This window comes from Elephantulus edwardii, unplaced genomic scaffold, assembly GCF_000299155.1.
Source record: "Elephantulus edwardii isolate Elephantulus edwardi_28Jun2011 unplaced genomic scaffold, EleEdw1.0 scaffold00059, whole genome shotgun sequence".
NCBI classification, from domain to species: Eukaryota; Metazoa; Chordata; class Mammalia; order Macroscelidea; family Macroscelididae; genus Elephantulus; species Elephantulus edwardii.
Window position 1 is genome coordinate 14,765,013 of NW_006399809.1, and position 22,238 is coordinate 14,787,250.

A 22,238-nucleotide genomic window follows, 5' to 3' on the forward strand; every position below is an offset into this window, starting at 1 on the left:
AATTTCCCTTTCAATCTCCTTGAAAAATGAATTTGGTATCTGGATTGAGATAGCATTGAACATTTAGATTGCTTTTGGTAGCATTGTCATTTTTACAATATTGAGTCTTTCTATCCATGAACAGGGCACATTTTGCCATTTCTTTAGGTCTTTTGTTGTGTCTTGCAGGAATGCTCTGTAGTTTTCTTTGTATAGGGCTTTTGTATCTCTAGTTAGGTTCGCTCCCAAGTATCTCAATTTGTGGTTGGTTGTGCAAATCAAAACAACAATGAAGTACCAGCTCACTCCTGTAATGGTGGCAAAGTGTAACAGGGCAGCAAGTAATAAATGTTGGAGAGGATGTGGCATGAAAGGAACTCTTATACATTGTTGGTGGGATTGTAAAATGGTAAAACCATTCTGGAAGACAGTTTGGCACTTCCTCAAAAAGCTGAACATAGAAATTCCATACGACCCAGCTATTCCACTACTTGGAATATACCCTGAGAAAATGAGAACTGAGGCACAAACTGAGATTTGTACACCAATGTTCATAACAGCATTATTCACCATCACAAGAACATGGAAACAGACCAAATGTCCAACCACAAACAAATGGATTGAGAAATTATGGTACATTCACACAATGGAATACTACGCAGCATGCAGGAGCAATGATTTTGTAAATTATTACCTGACTTGGGAGAGGCTGGAGAGCATTATGCTGAGTGAACCAACTCAGTCCACAAGGATAAATATTGTATAAAATCATTATTATAGAATGAGTTTAAGGATCCAAGAGGGGTGGGAGAAGGTGGAAGCAGAAGGATGAGGGTGTGTAGGGTGTGGGAGGATTAATCATGGGGTTGTACAGTTTTCTGTGGGTGGGGTGAGAAAAGTTGAAGGAATTTGTTCTGAAAAACAATGTGTTAAAATTTTGTAAGTAAACTAGTAGAATATTAAAGAAAAAATAATAATTCGAAGAGGTCCCTAACTGCAAACTTTGCCAACGCAATATGTCTCCTGATTTCCTGACTGCTGGCACAAAGTGAGTAAATTATGGATCCAAGTAAGATAAAATTGTTGACAGTTTCAACCTCTTCCCATCAATCATGACATTATCTATTAGTCCTGTGGTAAGAATCTTTGTTTTCTTGACATTGAGATGCAAGCCGTATTGACGATTGCATTCCTTGATCTTCTGCAGCAAGTGCTTCTAGTCCTCCTAACTTTCAGCAAGCAAGATGTGTCTTCTGCATAGCTCAGATTATTTATGGATAAGTGCTGAAGAGCAGTGGTGTCTCTCTGGAGACTAAGGTGCGTCTGATACAGGCCATGGTCTTCGCAATCACCTGTTATGCATCAGAGAGTTGGACAATGACCAAGGAGGATAGGAGAATTGATGCCTTTGAGCTGTGGTGCTGGAGAAGAGTATTGAGAATACCATGGACTGCTAGGAAAACAAACAGATTTGTCCTGGAGAGGGTTAAACCGGGTGGCTCCTTGGAGGCAAGGATTCTGAGGCTCCATCTAACTTACTTTGGACATGTTGTGAGGAGAGACCAGTCCTTAGAGAGGGACATCATGCTTGGGATGGTGGAGGGACGGCGCAGGAGAGGAAGGCCCTCTATGAGGTGGATTGATTCAGTGACTGGGATAATTGGGATGGGAGTGACAGAGACAGTGCGATTGGCACAGGACAGAGCAGAGTTTAGGGCTGTTGTACATAGGGTCCCTATGAGTCGCAGGCGACTCGACGGCACATAACAACAACTCCCTCCAATCCTAATGCCACACTCCTCTTCATGGGGTCCAACTACTGAATAATTTGCTCAGCATACAGATTGAGTAGGTATCGAGAGAGAATACAACCCTGACACAACCCTTTCTTAATTTTAAACCATGTAGTGCTCTCCTGCTCTGTTCACACAACAGCCTCCTAGTTGTCTTCCTATTAGCCTCTTTAAATCATGTTAAAATATTAGAAAGTAAAGATGTCACTTTGAGAACTAAGGGCTGTCTAACATAAGCCATGGTATTTTCACTCACCTCATAAGCTTGTATGGGGTTGTCTAATTCAAAATGGCCATACTGGTCCATCTTTCCTAGACTCATACTTTGGACATTCCATGTTCCAGTTATTAATGAATGTTTGCAGCTGTTTCTCCTTATTTTCATTCTTGACACATTAGCAAATGTAGGTCCCTCATGGGGTAAAAGCTTTACTCTATCAACCTCATTAAGGTAAAACTTACTATGAGGAGGCAGCTCTCACAAGTTACTTTTGGAGTGTCTTCTAACTGAAGGGTTCACTTTCTGGCACTATGTCAACAACGTTCTGTTATTGATAGGGTTTAAGAGGCCTGTTATTTCAGAAGAGGATGGTCAGTCCTGCCTCCTAATCTATCTTAGAGCATGTTCAAGAGGTCATGAACACAGGCATCCTGGCAACTTTTGGGGCCATGTTGTTTCTATATTAGAAGTGTTAGACTGGGCTGGCAGAACCAATGACTGGACCTTCTTTCAGTGATTTTTGCCAGGGAGAATACCCTTGAAGGGGATGAACTTAGCCCCTGATTAGTGCTCTTGTCACTGTTGTGGTGGGTAAAAACAGGATGGATGTTTGTACTATGACAGTTCACCAATTCAGCAAAAGGTTGAAGGTAGGGTGCACAGTCAGTTAAGAGTGTTTGCTCATTTAAAAGGTAGCTGTTCAAATCCATCAGCCTCTCTGAGGAAGAAAGATGGGCAGTCTCCTCACATGCAGTTTATAGCCTTGGAAAACCCACAGGAAGGTCATCTGTGGGTTGACTGCAATGTGACAGCAATGAGTTGACTTTGTGTTAATGGGTGCGTATGTGGTTGGACATTGCCTGAACAGTAAGCAGCATATACCTGTATAGCCACGTGTGGATCCATTCAATATTGTTACTGTCCTTATAACATAAAACAAACAAACAAACAAAAACCCAGCCTCCATCTCTGTTAAGGCAATTCTGATCCATATCAACTCTGTATATTGAGTAAAAGTAACCTAAGGGTGAACTTGGACTCCTTCCCTACACAATTAAAATGAATTTAACATCTTCTGCTGTACTTCTTACAAAGGAATGTTAGAAATAAGAATGTACATTCTGCATTTTTATGCCACTTCTTATGTGGTATAGTGAATTTATTATTTAAAATGACTTTGCTAGGCTATTGCCTTTGTCTGTCTCCACGTGGCTGGGTATAACATATAAACAGGGAATGTAGACACTGATGAGGAAACTGGCCAGTCTTGCTGCTAGGTTTAAATTGAGCAGATTTAACAGCAGAAAAGTGGGACTCTCCCTACCATTTTTCTCCTGCAGAGCCACTGGTAGATTAGAACCACAAGAGAAGCATCACCTTTGGGTCAGTAATAAAACCCAGCCTCTAGAGTTCCCCATGAAGAAATAACAGTGTAGAAAAATAAATTATTGAATTATAAATCAAATACAAGATATTGATTGCCAATGAGATGCTTTATTAAATTTGATACATTTACTCTATAAGAATCCTGTGAAAAATGGGGTATCAAATTATTTAGGTCTGCATTATAAAGTCTATTACTGAACTACGTCGTTTTACTATATCCTCCGACTGTCAGCATTCATCTGACCAAAACTCAGTCACATCTTATTCTGGCAAGACAAGTTTCAACCAACTTGCTCAGAGAATTACAAATCCTTCTAGAAAAATAAAGAAATTCTGTTCCCATCTGTAAGTAATGCTATCTCGTGGAAGGTGAGCTGGAGGAAGCACGTGGCCCAGCTGCCCATCTGTGCTTGGCATGAGGTCCATAGTGTCAGCTGTGGGAAGGGCATCTTCCTGTCACACAGACTTGGATTATTCCGAGACTCCATGGAGGGGTGAAACTTCTGTCAAGGGGGGAGAGAAGATATTAATAATGAAAATAATACACAAATGGGCTGATTCAGCCACACCAGTGCAGAAGAGAAGGATGAAAAAGTAAAACAGTAGCTTTGCAAAATATTTGCTGGTACCGGCTAAAACAACATCAGTGTTGCTGTGACTGACGCATCATTTGTGGAGGCTTCCCGCTGTCTTACCAGGTGTAGGTGTGTCTGCAAGCAGGTGCTTATGGTTGGTAAACAGTCCTGTGGATTCCTGTTCTCCTGATCTCTCCTCTAGGTCTGACTCTGGGATTGTAGTACAGCCACCTAGTTTTAAAAAACAAAAAAGTAAACATTTTAAGCAAAGTGTAGGATAATCTGTCTCTCTACACAGCAACCACAGCTTAGGAATGTAGCAATCATCAAGATAATAAATGATGTGACAACAATCTTCAGGAGTGAACCAAAAAGAATAATCTTAAATGTCTCTCTTTGGAGAACATCTTGGGGTTGAGTTATAGCCCCCAAAGGCATGTTATACTGATTATATCTTGGCAATAGCAGCAATGGCATCATTTTGAGATTTATCTCTTTAAAAGTCAGAATGGACAAAACCTATTGCATATGTGATATTCATACTCCAAAGGGGCCTCAGTAGGAATTCACTTTAATACCAGAGCACCGGAAAAGATTAAAAACAAAAAACAAAGCACTTTGACATGAGGGAAGGCATCTTCCTGGAGCAAAGAGAAAGGTTATTGGTGTTCTGACAGAGAGATTGTGGTGGCTTTTTTTTCTGGAATTTGAGTCTACCCCCAATTCCCAACACCTTACAACACAGACAGAAACACTTCATAAATCAACAGCAAAGTCATGAAGGACATTGTGGAAGATTTCAATTCAAAGGTGACTTGAGGATGAGTTTGTGTCACTGTTCTCTTGAAACACTGGGTGTAAGCCATTTGATTTAATCACAACAATCTTTTATGAGAAACTCAAAATTATAGGAGAACTTTCCTAACTACACCTCCAGCTTGATTTGATAATTTGCCACTGTGTCCTGGAAATGTGCTAGCATGGTGTATACTGTACAGACTTTTCCCCCCCAAAACCATTCATCCTGTTAATGAAGTGTGATTTTATTTTTTTTTTCCTTTTCCTGAGGCTTCTCACACACTGAGTCCAAAGTCATACTTCAGTTGAGCTTTATGTGTGAGGGAGTTCATGGAGCTCATATCACACTCAGGAAGGAGGGTATCATTCATCTTGATTTGAAAAGAATATCACTTGAAAGAGAAGGAACTGTTAAGATCCAGGCTTGAAGGAAAATATTCCTGATTATCCATCAGCTCTGAAAATGAAATTGATGCCAAAGGAAGAGAGGCAGGCAGCCTGTGCTCATAAAATAAGAATTAGTAGTAGCCTAAGTTGTTCCTTAATCACGAAGTGACAGAATTATCCACCAACATCATGGGACTATCTCAGCTTTATCTGAGCATGGAAGGATCTCAGAGAGAAGTAAAATGAAGCTTATTTTTAATATCTTTAAAATATTGTACACCATAGTAACAAATAAATTATGGAATGCTTTCAAGTAGAAGAAACTCTGCCCACATTATCTTACTCAAATCCTGAAAATCATGCAACTCAATGGATACTGGTACTCCCATTTTACAGATAAGAAAACTGAGGTCTCAAGAGATTTTGTAACTCGCCAAAGTCACAGTACTGCTAGGGAGCAAGCCAGGACTCACACTAGTGCCCAGCATGCCTGCAGCCCATGCTCACAGCCGCTGGACTAGCCGGCTCTCAGCAGCAGCATGAGTCGAAGACAGTCTGCTACCAAGAGGCTTAATATCATTGAGGGTGCATTGCAGCTCCAGCAGTGCTGAGGTGATTGTGAGGCCGGGAACAGGTTCCACGATGTGGAGAGCTGTGTCAGAGGCCAAGTAATAACATCCCTCTCTTTCTCCTCCTTGATGTTCATCCAACTGAGAGAAGGAAGACAGTGCGGTGAGTTGGAGGGGAGGCTAAGGAGGCTACGCCTGTGAGACTAATAGCTAAGAGAACAGAAAGAAGGGGTTTGTTCCCTGAGGGACAGAACTCTGCTAAATGTGGTTGTTATGTACAATTAAGATGATTCTGACCCATAAGACCTTCTGTATGACAGAACATTCTAGTGTCTCACAAAACATTCAATATTTTTCACTAAAAGCTAAATTAATAGTCTCCACAATCACTGTCTAACTTTTGTAATGCATATGTTATGTTGTTACTAAATGCCAAATAAAAAATTTGAAGTCTGTCCTATCCTGTGCCATCCTTATCATCCTTAACACATTTGAGCCCATAGCCACAGATAACTGTATCAATCGATCTCATCAAGTACCTTCCTTTCCTTAGTTGACCATCTTCCTTTCCAAAGAATAACCTCTCCTTACAATGTAAAAACTATGTGAGATGAAGCATCACCATCTTTCCCTTCAAGAAACATTCTGGTTGCACTTTCTCTAAGACACACCTGTTTGTGCCTTTGGCACTTCATGGGATATTCAACACTCTTCTCCAACATCACTATCACCAATTCTTCTCCAGTCATCCTTATTCATTGTCCAACTCTTAGATGCAGATCATGTGGTTTGAAACACTGGCTTGAATCAAGCACATCTTAGTCTTAAACTGACATCATTACCACTCAAGACTTTGGAGAGATTCCTGACAGCTGATTTTCCCAAAGCTATACATCTCCTGTTCCTTTCTGGTACCAAGGGTATTGACTATTGATTAAAGCAAGATGAAATTGTTAACAATGAAAATCTTTTCTCCATCTATTATTATGTTGCTTATTGGCCCAAGGGTGAGTATTTTTGTTTTCTTGATGCTGAGGGGTAATCTGCAGTGAAAGCTGCAGTCTTTGATCCTATGTAGCAAGTACTTTAGATCTTCTTCACTTTCAGCGACCCAGGTTATGCCATCTGCATAAAGCAGGTTTTTAATAAGTCTTCCTACAATTCTGATGTCACCCTTCCCCCCGCCCATATCAATAATTTGTCTAGCATTCAGAATGAAGGGAGCTCTGGTAACCTAGCAGTAAGAACCTGTGCTGCAATTCTGAATGCACACAGTTCAAATCCACCAGCTGCTCTATGGAGAAGGATGGGCAATCTCCTTCCATGTGATTAATTGCTTCTGAAAACCTGCTGGAGAGTCAACTACAGATCGTTTCCAACTCAACAGTACTCAGCACACACACAGACTGAATAGGTATGGAGAGAGGATTCAGCCCTGACACACACCTTTCCTAATTTTAAACCATGCAGTGTTCTTTTGTTCTGTTTGGACATAGCCTCTTGATTTAGTTACAGATTTCGTATATGCATAATTAAGCGTTTTGGGATTCCCTTTCCTCTCAAGATTAGCCATACTTTGTAATGATCCACACAGTCAAATACCTTTGCATAGTCAATAGAACACAGATAGACATTTTTCTGATATTCTCTGTTATTAGCCAAGATCCATCAGATATCAGCAATAATATCTCTGGTGCCATGGCCTCTTTTAAACCCAGCTTAAATTTCTGGAAATTCCCTTTCAATGTAATGTTCTATTTCTGTATGCTCTTCAACAATATTTTGTTTGCATGATATCAATTATATTGCATGAACGCACGATATTGTTCAATAATTCCCATTTTCTACTGGTGCTTGAGTAGTTTGGTGGTAAAGAATTGTGCTGCCAACACAAAAGTATGTGGTTTAAATCCACCAGCTGCTCTGCAGGAGAAAGATGAGTAATTTCTACCCATGAAATTTACTGCATCTGAAAACCTCCTAGAGGGTGAGCAATGGTACCAGCTACATACATACGTTTGTTGTTGTGTACCGTCATATTGGAATCAGCTTATAGCTGATCCTCCAGAGGATTTTCAGAGACAGGCAATTGCACAGGAATAGATTGTCAGTCTTTCTCAAGCCAATTCCAATGAGATACTGGTCCAAATACAAGGATTTTTGTTTTGTTTTCTGTTGGGGTGTAACCCATATTGCAGGCTGTGTGTAGTCTTTGATCTTCTTCAGTAAGAGCTTCAGCCAGTCTGCTTTCAGCAAGCAAAGTTGTGTCAACTGCATGTCATGAGTCTTCCTCCAATAATGATGCCACATTCTTCTTCATATTATCCAGCATCTAGGATTATTTGCTCAGCATAGAGACTGGAGAATAAGGTGAAATGGTGCAATCTTGTTTTCATTCCTTTTTTTAAATCATGTAGGAACTCTTGGTTCTGTCTTAATAGCTCTTCTTGGTCTATATATGAGTTCCCCATGAGCACAACTATGTGTTCTGGAATTCCCATTCTTCTTTATCAATAATGTGTTTTGCTCCATACAGCTGGATGGTTTTGCAGTCAGTAAATCACAGGTAAACCCTTTTTCTGATATTTCCTGCTTTCTATTTGAAATTAATACTGAAATCTTTCATTCCACATTCTCTTGTGAATCCAGCTTAAATTCTAAGCAGTTGTCTATTGATGACTATTTTTAAATTTTCTTCAGCAAAACTCTATTTGCATGAGATATTGTGAGATAACTACATTTTGCTGGGTCAGGTTTCTTTGGAATGGGCATGAATGTGGATCTTTTTCAGTAGTTGCTCAGTTTGCTGTCTTCTAAATTTTTTGTCATAGCTGAATGAGCACATTGAGGGCTGCATTATAGCCCATATTGGTATACTGCCAATTCCTGGAGTTGGTTGTTTGGTTTTGCCAACGCTGTCAGAGCACTCTAGACTTCTTATTTCAGTACAACTGGTTCTTAATTGTATACAAATCCCTGAAATATTGAACACTGACCAATCCTTTCTGACACATGAATATTCTGTCTTCTGATGCTTTCTGTGTCATATAATACTTTGTTCACAAAATGCTTCACTATTAAAACTCTAGACTTGATCCTTTTCTTCCTTGATTTCTTTCAGCTTGAAAAATGCTGAAGTTCCATGCAGCAAGACTGACCAAACACACGCCAAAAATATGAGTTTCTGCCACTTCTGGTTTGGAAGGAACATCAGAGGATAGACATGAACATCTGATGAGTGGGCAAGTGGAGAAGAGAAAGCTGGGCAGTGAATTCTGTTTCTTTGTTTCTCCCTGGAACTAAATTATCATTTCCCCTTTAAAGCCCTTCAGGCAAGTGCTGTAAATTGGCTGCATGCACCTGCTACATCTCTACATTGCTCTTTTTATTTGATTTTTTTAAAAAAAAATTATATTGGTTTGCACATAAAATTTGTACACTTCGTGCTTCATTTATGTACACTGTGTTTCACACATTCCTTCATCCACATTGTGTTTCATATGATCATTCTCATTCATTGTGTTTTATAAAATCAGTCACTATTGATTGATCTTCATTGCTCTTTGAGAGAACTAGTCGCCCATGCAAAGTTATCGCTTTCTATCACTTCAAACATTTCCTTAAATCATTCTCTCTACCCTGGCCTTGTACTTAGATAAAATGCCATCATTTTAGTTCTTGCCTCAGACTCTTTCTTGCTAAAATTCACCAGCTTTGGAAGTGGTGCTAATAATCAAGCTTCAAGATAAAAATTAAGAATTGGGGTACTCATCCATCTAAAAGAAATTGGGAATCCACAGCATGTGGTAATAACCCCTGCTATGTGACTTCTTGAATCGTCACCTGTGATTAAACGGGACGATGTGTCTATGGAGAGATCTACTACGTGTGGCACTGTAGCAGCTACATAAAGACTCTGGAGTAGAGTAGCTGCTTGAGGAACATTGTCATTTCTAGGTGCCATACAGTCATCTCCAACTCACAGAGACCCTATAAACAACAGAATGAAACCCTGCCAGATCTTCTTCCTTCTTCACAATCCCTGCTGTGCTTGAATCCACTGATGTAGCCATTGTTTGAATCCACTTTGTTGAGGGTCCACTTATTTCTTTTCTCTCACCTTCTATCTTATCAAGCATAAAGACTTTCTCCAAGAACTGGCCTCTCCTGACAGCATGCCCAAATTATGTGAGATGGAGTTCTCATCATCTTTACTTTTAAGGAGTATCCTGGCTGCAATTCTTCCAAGACAGATTTTTTGTTGTTGTTGTTCTTTTAGTAGGCCATGGTACATTCAATGTTCTTGCCATTACCACAATTCAAATGGAACCATTCTTCTTTGGTCTTTCACATTCATTGTTCAACTGTCACAGGCATATGTGGTGAGTGGATTGGTTTAGGTACACATTAAGGTGACATCCTTGCTCCTGAGTACTTTAAAGAGGTCTTTGGCACCCAAATCTGCCTATTTTAATACATCCTTTGATTTCTTAACTATTGCTTTCATGGGTTTTGATTGTGAACCCAAGAAAACAAAATTAATCATATTCTCCATCTTTTCTCCATCTACCATGATGATATTTATTGGTCCATTTTTGGGGCTTTTCCCCCCATGATCTTGAAGTGTAATCCATACTGAAGGCTATAGTTTTTAATCTTCATTAGTACATTCTCCAAGACTTCAGAAAACAGCAGAGTCACTGTAGGTGTCTTACAATACGAAGCATATTCTGAAATCTGGACTTGCTATTACAAGGGTGGTCAAATGACCAGCAGCATAGATACTCCCTAGAGTATATTAGAAATCTGCAATCTAAAGCTTAGAATTAGAATCAGAAACTGCTGAGAAGGATGGAATGAAATTTTTGCGCACCATAGAGTCAGAACCGATCAATAGGCTGACCCTAAAATGAGTTTTCAGACGCAGTTAATCACACAGGAGGAGACCGCCCATCCTTCTCCCATGGAGCAGCTGGTGGCCGCAAACAGCAAGCCTTTGGAATTGCTGTGTAGAAAAAAAACACAAAAAACAAAAAACAACCCAAAACCAAAAACCAAAAAGCAAGATTAGAAATAAACTAAGAAACATCCAAACTATGATCCTCTAAAGTTCATCCATGGAAGTAGGTCCTGGGTCCATGGACACCACATGAAGTGTCCTTGGATTGGAGCCCATCCCACAAAAGGAAAAGTGAAGAAAAACTACAGCTGGACAAAATAATCTAGAAGTAGTATGTGTGACACAAGTAAGTCATAATGTACAAAAGCAAGTGAGAACTGGGGATTTCTGATCTGGAAGCAGGAAACCAGTAATATGTGGTCCTACTGGGTATCAGGCACTCTGATAGGCATTTTTCAAAGAAAAACTCAATCTTTAAACAATCCTATAAGGAAAGGCTCATCATCCTGTTCTATAGTTCCAAAGTGTTTTGGTTTTTAATTCCCTTCTGCTGTTCATTTCCCCACTCCCCTCTTCTGTCAAAAGTTCCCAAAGCTACTTTACAGCGTCTTTGCCTCAATAGAAGTATTTTATGGAGTTAGATTGAGAATACTCAATTTAGATTCTCAATTAGATTGAGAATACTAAGTTGCTTGAGAATACTATTGGCCTAGCTTTTGTTTTCTGATAGCTTGAGCTCAATGAAAACATGCAACTAAGCTGTCCTCCAGCTTTAAATCTGAGAGTTAAAGCAAAAGGGTGAGAGTGAGCTGAGCCCTTGCTTGGCACAAGGCTGCTGCCCCAAGTCCCCAAAGCGACAAGGCTTCAGAGAGAGAAAAGAGTGTTAGTGCTATGATCAGTTAGTCCTATGTCCTCTCACCTTACTTGGATTTCCGTGCCTCACCAGTGTCATAGGGAGAAAGCCACTAGTTAGAGCCTGGGCTGCAGGGAATTAAGTCTGTTGACATCTATGTGTTCTTATCTTCTCACATCCATATAAGCCATCAGAGGTGGAGATGAGGTGAAGTAGGTGGATGAGGACAACCATGACCAAGATTACATTTCCCAGCTTTTGACTTAAAATAACAAAAAATGTCAATGCACTTGTATCCTTATTTGACTTTGTGATCTATTATGTCTGCTATGAATTTATGGAATGAGAGCAGAGATTATGTCAGCTTTTAAAAAGACCAGCTTTTAACATCATCTTCCCCTCCACCTTAACCAATGTTTGTAAAACATAATAAAAATTCATGAAACTAACTACTTGAAAGATGAAACGGACAAGATACCAACTCCTGTCATTTGGTATTGTTGCTTGTTGTCATTATGGGCCAAAGGGTCAGAACTGACTCCTAGCTGACAGCCCTGCAGGTTTCAGAGGCTATGAATTGCATGAACTGCCCCTCTTTCTCCTATGGAGTATCTGGTGCTTTATTATTCTGTGAGCTGGCTGCATAACTCGGTACCACTGGGCCACCAGAGCTGCCTCATTTACTACTAGGTTCAATGATCATAAAATTAGTTACTATGAACAATAAAAGCTAACTGTTGAAAGTTGTTGATTACTATGGTAATAATAGTGACTGTCATTGGAATTGTTGTTGTTGTTCATTGCTGTGGAGTCGAGCATGACTCATAGCAACCCTATGAACAAAAGACTTGAAGCCTTTCTATAACTATCGTCGTTTCTCAAAGTTCATAGAGTTTCCAGAAGCATGTGGTTTAGGAAGTGGATGCCACTCCTGCTTCCAAGTATTCATTGGAATGCTGGAGGTCAAAGTCAGAATGCAAAGTGAGTGGTCATATACTAGTAAGTGTGAAACAGCTGGCTTCCCAGCATGGCAAAAAGTCAAGCCATGATCCATAGCATTTGCCCATTTCTATGGTGTAAATTTCTGTTGTGTCTAGGGGTCCTCCCTAAGGGTCAGAGTCAAGCCAATGGCACCTAACAACCCATTGTGAACATGCTCTTTCCACAATCAATTTCAAACAACCAGTATCACATCACAAAATGTAAAGTTAAGAAGAGATAGAGTAATTCCGCCACATGAATTCAATAGATGTAAATAACCTCCAGAGTACACAGAACAGTTGTTGCTGTTGTTTTTGTGTGCCGTTGAGTCAGAACTAGTCCATAGCTGATCCTCCAGTGGGTTTTCAGAGACAGTAAATTGTACAGGAGGAGACTGTCCATCCCTCTTCCATGGAGCAGCTGATGGATTCAAACTGCATGCCTTTGGGATTGCAGCACATCTTATCACCAGTGGGCCAACAGAGCTCTCTACAGATAAATGGACAAAGCAATAAACTAAATAGGAATTGATCAGTCCTTCGAAAAGGACATCAGCTTGGAAAGGTGAAGGTTCAATAAGAGAGAGAAGACCTTCAATGGATGAATTGGCACAGTGTGTAACAATGTGCTCAAGTATATCAGAGATGATGAGGATGGCACAGGATGTGACAGCGTTCAGGTCCATTGCTCGTAGGGTTGCTATGAGTTGTGCTTGAAACAATGGCACACCATCAATAACAAATAGGAAAATTTTGAATATATGTTATTTTTAATTTTAATATCATGGCTGTATTTAATAATTCACATGCAAAATCTCTAAATCTTTAGTAATTAGTATTCATGGGATTGTGTTAGACAATTTCATCACACCACTGAAGACAGTCATGGTATACAGAGTTTGAAGTTATGCCCAGAAGATATATGAACCGGGTTAAATGGTGGCTTGGTGTTTACTAGTTGGTTTGAGCAAGTTATTCCATTTAGGTAAACTTTAGCTGTTGTTGTGTTGTTATGTGCCGTCAATTCACCTGGTACTCATAGTGACCCTATGTACAACAGCCCTAAAACCTACTCTATCCTGTACACTTATCTCCATTACCCTAGACACTGAATCAATCCATCTCATCGAGGGTCTTCCTCTCTTGTGCTTTCCCTCTACACTCCCAAGCATGATATCCCTCTCCAAGGACTGGTCCCTTCTTGTAGCATGCCTAAAGTATGTCAGATGAAGTTTCAGAATCCTTGCCTCCAAGGAGCAGCCTGGTCTCACCCATTCTAAGGACGAACTTGTTTGTTCTCCTTGCAGTCCATGATACATTAAATACTCTTCCCAGTATCACAGCTCAAAGACATCAATTCTCTTTCTATCATCCCTAGTCATTGTCCAGATTTCCAATGCATAGCAAGTAATTGCAAAGATCATGGCCTGGATCAGGCAAACCTTAGTCTCCAGACTGCTATCTTCAGTACTTTGGAGAGGTCTCTGACAGGGGACTTTCCCAATGCAATCATCTTTTTACTTCTTGGCTGCTGGTATCAAGAGTGTTGACTGTAGAGCCAAGCAAACGAAAGCTGTTAACAATCTCAATCTCTTCACCATCTATCATGATGCTGCCAATCGGCCTAGCGGTGAGAATCTTTGTTTTCTTGATGTTGAGCTTCAATCCATATTTAAGGCTGCAGTCCTTGATCTTCATCACCAAGTACTTCAGTCCTCCTCAGTTTCAGCAAGCAGGGTTGTGTCATCTGCATAATGCAGATGGTTGATGAGTGTATCTCCATTCCTGATGCCACATTTCTCCTCATAGAGCCCAGCCTCCTGGATAATTTGTTTCACATATAGACTAAAAAGGTATGGAGACAGGACACATCCCTTGTGTACATCCTTCCTAATTTTGAACTATGCAGTGTTTCCTTGCTCTGTTCTGACAACTGCCTCCTGGTCCAAATATAGGCTTCACATAAGCACAACCAAATGTTCTGGGATTCCCATTCTGCTCAGAATCAGCCACAGTTTGTTGTGATCCACACTGTCAAATGCCTTTGCATAGTCAATGAAACACAAATAGACATTTCTCTGGTACTCTCTGCTTTCTGCCAAGATCCATCTGACATTAGCTATAATATCCCTAGTACCTAGCCTCTTCTAAACCCAGCCTGAACTTCTGCTGATATGCTGTTCCAGTAGTTTTTTGGATAATCTTCAGCAGAATCTTGCTTACATGTGATATCAATGATAATGTTGGATAATTTCTGCACTCTGTTGGGTTACCTTTCTTTGGACTGGGAACAAATATAGATTAGTTACACACACACACACACACACACACACACTATAGAATGTGACAGCCCTATTTTATAAAGAGAAAATGATGAAAGTATACAAATGAATGGCACACTGAAACATGTGTCAGATTCCATCTGCTTCCAGACCAAAGTACGGAGCAGCAAAGGAAAAGTCACATATATGGGTCAAGATAAAAGACCCCATAGGGAATAGGCTGGAGCAGAAGGGGGTTCCACAAGCTGATCCACCTATGAAGTAAGAACACAGCTCTGCAGCAAAGAAGGATGTGACCAGATGCCATAAAATGTGACTGTTTCCAGAGGTGGGTACTCTACTTTACTCAGAGAGAGACCTACTGTTTGTCTTGTCAAATATCTCTTTCCTGTTACACAGTCTGTTGAGTCTAATATTTGATCAAATCTGAGGTGAATCAGCTTCATTGCCGATCTTGAGACTAAAACAGAAGTCTAACCCAAGAGCTGGAACACATTTTCTGTACAGAGTTAGCCAGTAAATATACTTTAGGCTTTCAAAGCGAAAAAGTTTCTACCACAACTATTTAATTCTGCCATTGTTATGTGAAAGCAGCTGTATATAGACAATATGTCAATGCAGACAAGTATGACTATTTTGCAATAAGATAATTTAGAAAAACAGGTTATAGGCCAAAGTTAGTCTTGGTGCTAAAATTGGGGTGTGTGTGTGTGTGTGTGTGTGTGTTGAAAAACAACCAAATATAAACAACAATCTATTTTTTACCTAATCCAATCTTCACAGAAAACTACTATGGATATAGTATTCTAAGTTTACAATGTCCCACAGGCATTTAACTTTGCCAGAACCTCTTCTCTATTGCCATCTAATTAGAACTGACTGAAAGTTGACTCTCCTTTGGGTTCCTGAGGCTAGAGATCACATAGGAGGAGATTGTCTATCTTCTGACCTGGGCACTGCCTGTGGATATGAACCACTAGAAAGATGTGATGTTTGAGTTATCAATTTAACACTCTAAGGACTATGTCACCAGAGCTCTTTGATCATCTTACAGTATTATTAAAACAATAATTATAAAAAGAGGAAGAAAAAGAAAGTTATATTGGTGATGGTTGCTGTTGTTGTTAGGTGCCATTGAGTCAAGAATGACTCATAATGACCCCTGTGAACAGAACTGAACTCTGACCTATCCTGTGCCAACCTCACCATCACTGACACTTTTGAGCCCATTCCACAACACCAGCTTCCCAAACATGATGTCTTTCTCCAAGGACTACCTTCCCTAACAACATGCTCAAAGTATCTAAGATGAAACGCTGCCATCTTAGCCTCCAAGAAGTACTCTGGCTGGATCTTCTCCAAGACATAGCTATTTGTTGTTCTTCCCCCCCCCCCATTAAAAAAATTGTTATTTTTTTACTAGTTTATTTTCAAAATTCAAATACAAATTTGTACAAATTCTTTCAATTGTCCTTACCTCCCCATCCATCAAATTGTACAACCCAGTGATTAACCCCCAACCCCCTTCCCCCTGCACAACCACATCCCTCTGCTTCCAGCCTCTCTCACCCCTCCTGGATTCTTATACTCATTCTACAATAAAGGTTTTATACAATATTTATCTTTATGGGACTGAGTTAGTTCACTCAGTATAATGCTCTACAGTCCCTCCCAAGTTAGGTAATAATTTACAAAACCATTACTCCTGCGTGCTGTATAGTATTCCATTGTGTGAGTGTACCATAATTTCTCAATCCATTCATTTGTGGTTGGACATTTGGGCTGTTTCCATGTTCTTGTAATGGTGAATAATGCTGCTATGAATATTGGTGTACAAATATCAGTCTGTGTCTCAGTTCTCATATTATCAGTGTATATTCCAGGATATATAGTACTCTTCTCCAATACCACAGTTCAAAGGCATCAATATTTCCTTGGTAATAGTGGTAGTCATAATTCTACTTCAGTAGTTTAAGATCATCATCTTTTTGTTTGGGCAAGGATAAACTTTTTAATTAAAATGTCCTTTCATAAATTTTTGTTGTTGTTGCTATATACCATCAAGTTGATACAGCTCATAGTGACCCTATGAACAATGGCTCTGAACCTTGTCCTATATTGAGCTAACCTCACTGTCTCTGATACACCTGACCCCATTGCCACAGTCACTGTGTAAATCCACTTCATCCAGGGTTTTCCTTTTCTGTGATGACCCTCTATCCTTCCAAGCATGATATCCTTCTCCAAGGATTGGTTCCTCCTTGCAACATGTCCAAAGTATGTGAGACAGAGCTTCAAAATCCTTGTCTCAAGGAGCAGCCTGGTTTCACCCTCTCCCAGACAGATGTGTTTGTTCTCTTGGCAGTCCATGGTATGTTCAATACTCCTCCAACACTAAAGATAAAAGATATTGATTCTTCTTTTATCATTATCCAGCTCTCAGACACATAGCAAGCAATTGAGAAGACCATGATTTGAATCAAGCATATCTTAGTCTCTAGCCTGACATCATCGTTCTTTAGTACTCTGGAGAGGTCCATGCAATTAGTCTTTTGATTTCCTGATTTCTGGTGCCAATGTTGACTATGGATCTGAGCAAGCTGAAATCATTAACAACTTCAACCTTTTCTCTATCTATCATAATTTGGCCTATTGGCCCAGTGGTGAAGATTTTTGGTTATTTGGGGTTTCTGTTTTGGTTTTTCTTATGTTGAGAAGAAATCCCATACTGAAGGCTGCAGTCCTTTACCTTCTGCTGTAAACACGTCAAAGCCTCCTCAGTTTCAGTGAACAAGGTTGTGTCATCTGCATAATGCAGATTGTTGATGAGTCTTCCTCCCGTTCTGATGTCACATTCTTCATAAAGTCCAGCCTCTTTAACGACAGCATATAGATTGAAAAGGTATGGAGAAAGGATACATTTCTGACACACTCCTTTCTTTACTTTGAACCATGCAGTGTTCCCTTGATCTGTTTGAAAAACAGCTTCTTGATCTGTATGGTATAGGTTTCACATAAGCATAATCAAATGTTCTGGGATCCCCCACTCTTCTCAGTGTTAGCCACAATTTGTTGTGATCCAGTCAAATGCCTTTGCATAGCCAATAAAACACAAATAAACATCCTTTTGGTAATCTCTGCCTTCAGAGAGCCCATCTGAAGTCAGCAATGGCATCCCTAGTGCCATGGCCTCTTCTAAACCCAGCTCACATTTCTGGCAGTTCTCTGTTGATGTTCCAGTAGTTTTATTTTTAATCATCATCAAGATTTTCTTGCATGTGATAATTTCTAATATTTTAGGATTTCTTGTTATGAGCTTCTGAGTCAACTACAACTCACAGAAATCCTATGAACAATGGCTCTGAATCTTTCCCTATTCTGGGCCGTCTTCACTATCTCAGACACACTTAAGCTCATTATTACAATCATCATGCCAATCCATATCCTTTAGGATATTTCTGTCTTAGGCTGACCCTCCACTTTTCCAAGCATGCTGATGTCTTTCTCAAAGGTCTGGCTCCTCCTTCCAACATACCCAAAGTATGTGAAATGAATTCTCATCATCTTTGCCTACAAAAAGCAAAAGAGTACTCCTCTTGCTAGTGATCCATTTCATTATCAAAAATCAAAGTAAAGTGGGAAGTGAACACAGAGGCTAATGAAGGGCAACAAAGTAAGAAGCAAAGTTAGAGTCTGGACTTTGGAAGTCTCAAACTGTCACAGCAGTGGACCAAAGCTTTAGAACCAGAGCAAATCATTCGCCTCTTCTTTGCTCCATTCATCATAAAAAGATTACTATTTCCACCTTGGGCCTATTGGAAGGAATACATGAGACACTCAGCACAGTGTTTAGCCAGACAGTTGCTCATCCTCCACCTTCCATTCATTTTCTTGGCCTGCACATTTTTCTGGAATCAAAAAGTTAGTTTTTAACTCAACTTCATTCATTCTTTAGTTTGGTGCCATCAAAATGGCTCTCCTAGCTACTGGCCAGTGGAGGGCAAACTTACTCACCTCTGTGCCACCTACACTGTTTTTGCAGTTGTTGTGTGCTGTCATGTTGGAACAGACCCAGAGTTAACCCTCCAGGAGATTTTCAGAGGCTGTAACTCAAACAGGAGGAGCTTGCCCATATTACTCCCACAGAGCAGCTGTGGATTTGGACTACCTGCCTTTGGATTAGCAGTGCAACTCCTTACCTACTATGCCGCCAGAGCTCTCTCCCTTTGCAGTAGTAGATTCCAAAACAGAAGCCGAAGGTTAACTGATGTCCCATCTAGACTTGGTTCTTCTGTTTTCTATGCTTCTACAGCTTTCTCACGTACACCTCTTTCCCAGACAAGAGCTAGACGGATTTGCAAGTTGACCATCATCCCTAGTATTTCCTTTCAATGATAGAGAAAATCCAGAAACTATTCTGGCAAGATTTGGGGGGGGGGGCTATGTTTTTCACTTTGCTGTTTTGCTTTTTGCATCAATGACTTTGGCAGTCAACTAGGTGCTTGGGTGAGAATGTTCTGGTCCATCAGGAAGGAGACAATCTTTTTTTCTTTTTTAGCTCAAATACTAAAGAGAAATCACACACTTCTGGAGAATCTCAAATAACCACAGACCCAGAACTGCTAGCCAAAGTATCTTCTGTTCAAATGGTCTGAAGTGCCACTAAGAATTAAAAACAGAAACAGTAGAAACCTCAAAAAATATATGCTGGTGACATTTTTCTTTTAATCAAGATTTACTGGGTGGATAAAGTGATTTTTTTATATATATATATTAACATACACCTCTCACTCCAAAGGCTTACAATTCATGTGAAGTGCAAGGAATGGGTGCTGTGAAAAGAATATTTCATAATTTAGAACATGAAAAGCTTCCCTATGAGACTATGAGTAGTCATTTCAAAATTCTATGAAAATATATTAAGTTGGGCAAATTTTACTCCTTATACATGCCCATTCTTTCTTTCTATTTGTACACACATACACAGAGGCATATAAAGAATTCTCCTGACAGTTCTTCTTCACTTTGCTCGTTTTTCTTGTTGTCTTAAATATATTTTTCCTAACCTAAGTAGAAAGCAAGCTATAGAAGCTAGAGAAAGCAGTTATATATTCAGATATAAATTTTGGCTGAGGGCTTAAAAACTCTTTGGCAAAATGGATCAATGAAGGGGACTGTAAGAAGAAGGGAGAGAGGAAGGATAAATCACCAAAATGTTTTCTTTTTTCTTTGCATATACCTCTTTCATTACGTTTTACATAAGGTCACTATGAGTCAGAATAAGCGTGACATCGGCAATAAAAACAGCATCCTTTTTAAGATATTTGAGGTGGTTTACTGAAGGTGTAGGTGTCAAAGAATTAAAATATAAAAGATGCATTAGAAGCTACAAAAACACAATTTAAAATAAGAGGTATAGCTAGGGAGTATTTTTGATAAAATACAGGTGAGGTTAAGTGGGGTGGAAAGCAAAAACCTCTGCAGAAACATAGAGCTGTACGTCCCCTGGTAAACCCTCCTTTGATCTCCCCCACTAAAAACTGGACCTTAGATCAAGGGTTCCAAAATCCTATCCCTTATTTAGACTCAGCATTCCCTTTAGAGCACATCATAATTGGTAAAGCATTCCTTGTTGGGGGCTAGTTGGATTTTTAAAAATAATGATAAATATGTACATGTTTATGACTTCATTCTCTGCTTATAGGACATTTTGTAGAGTCAACATTTCTGTGAAATTAGGTTATCAAAATGCTTACTGAGCAGATGCTTTCTTGAAAAAGAAAAGTGTATATAGGAGACTGCTAATAAATACAATAGACTCAGGTCTTATAAAAACACATCTTTGAAATAAACTGTTGGGGATGGACCATGTTTATTTAATGTGTTCTTGCCAAAGCATAATAAATCTATTTGATATCAGATAACAGTAGTTGCCACTTTTGAGGCATTCTATGCTTTATTTTTTTATAAAGTGCAAGCACAACACTCTTAACCTGGTAAAATTTTACCATTTCAAAGCTCAGTAAGGCAGAAGAAAATGCCTTTGTATATATTCTCAAGTTTCCAGTTCCTACAGTTTTTTTTCTATTCCCCTTAAATCTATACTTAACTCCATTCCTGTTCTCTTGTGGTTTGTCAGACCACGTTGACAGTAGCTGATCCCCTGGAAATAGAGAGGATCATGCAGGTGGAAGTCACTGCAGCGTGCATCCAATATGGTGCCTTGTGGAATGTGTGCAGCTCAACTCCCTTGCTTAACAACCAACTTTGATCCCCCCACACACAGTGCAAACTTAAAATGTCTTCAAGACTATGCATGTACCTATGTTTGAAAAAATATTTCCTTTTCACACCTCATAGCAGAGACCAAGTGTGTGAATAAAATGGAGTCTAATAGATTTTAAGAGGTCTAGCATGTGTCTCAACAAGTTTTAAAACCCCCATAAAGGCTGAACACTAAGTCCCTCGGGGTATAAGGGCTCCAGTCAGAGAGTCTGGATTGAAGAGAGCAGGGTGCTCCTGGCATTAAGATCTTTCCAGAACCTGAATAATAATAGGTGTCCAAAAATTCTTTTAGCTGGACCATTGGCTAGAATTTAGATCCACTGGGTACAGAGGTTTAAGATATTACAGGAACAGAAAATTGTATAAACAGAATGTAGCATACAGAAAAAAGAGTCCTATTTACAGAAAAGCAAACACAATACATAAATCTTATATATTGGAATAGACCCAGGTTAAGAATTTCTCCAGATGTCAGTCTGTAAACAGGACTTCATAAAGTGAATTCTCCAATTAATTGTTGGCAAAAGGGATCTCTGTCCTATGTTAGTGCATTATGACCCTTGCCCATGTAAGTAAATGGTCATTGAGTCCTCTAGATCGTTAATCAGCTATGATAACAATGAAATACAAGGAAAAGAAACTGGGTTCAGCACAACTTTTTCTGATATGAAGAGAAGGATCTGTAAAATTACCACTTAGGAATTCTAAACTTTGTTCAGTGAAGGAAAGAGAATGCTATTATTTATTTGCATTACATCTGTTTTTCTAACACATTTAGTTCTTAACCTGGAGCACTTGGAAAAACACATAAACATAGAATGTAAAAAAAAAAAAAACCTACTCACTATTCTGTTAAAGTCTCCAATCACAATGTTTTTACACATGTTAACAAGGCTATTATATGCTCCAAACAGAAATACAAAAGTAGCAGCAGCCATTGTGAGAAGATGGGAAGAAGAGGAAGACAGTATTTGCTTTTCCCTGGCAACTGGTCAGTGGCTGGAAAACTTTGCAAACAAATGCAAGTCTACTGCCTTTCAAATAGATCTTTCTATATTGAGACGGACAGTATTGTCTTATTTAAAAAGAAAGTAGCTATGGCTTTTCATTTAATTTTGTTCCTACATCCTAAGGAAATCCAATGTACAACAGGAAAGAGTTGTATTTTAAGACATTTCCATTTCAAATACTTTCCTCTCCAAGCTCCCTCTTGAGAGACCAACACTCACTC

General features: G+C 39.5%; 1 protein-coding gene across 4 annotated transcripts in view; it reads right to left on the reverse strand.

Moving 5' to 3' along the window:
• Nucleotides 1-3,849: 3,849 nt before the first annotated feature.
• Nucleotides 3,850-22,238, reverse strand: part of BBS9 (Bardet-Biedl syndrome 9) — a 677,588-nt gene continuing 659,199 nt past the window's right edge. For all 4 annotated transcript variants that reach the window (XM_006887603.1, XM_006887602.1, XM_006887601.1 and 1 more), the window contains 2 exons: nucleotides 4,074-4,184; nucleotides 3,850-3,881 (listed from right to left, as the gene is read on the reverse strand). In XM_006887603.1, the coding sequence (XP_006887665.1) occupies nucleotides 3,850-3,881; nucleotides 4,074-4,184 (143 nt within the window). The remainder of the gene's footprint in view (nucleotides 3,882-4,073; nucleotides 4,185-22,238) is intronic.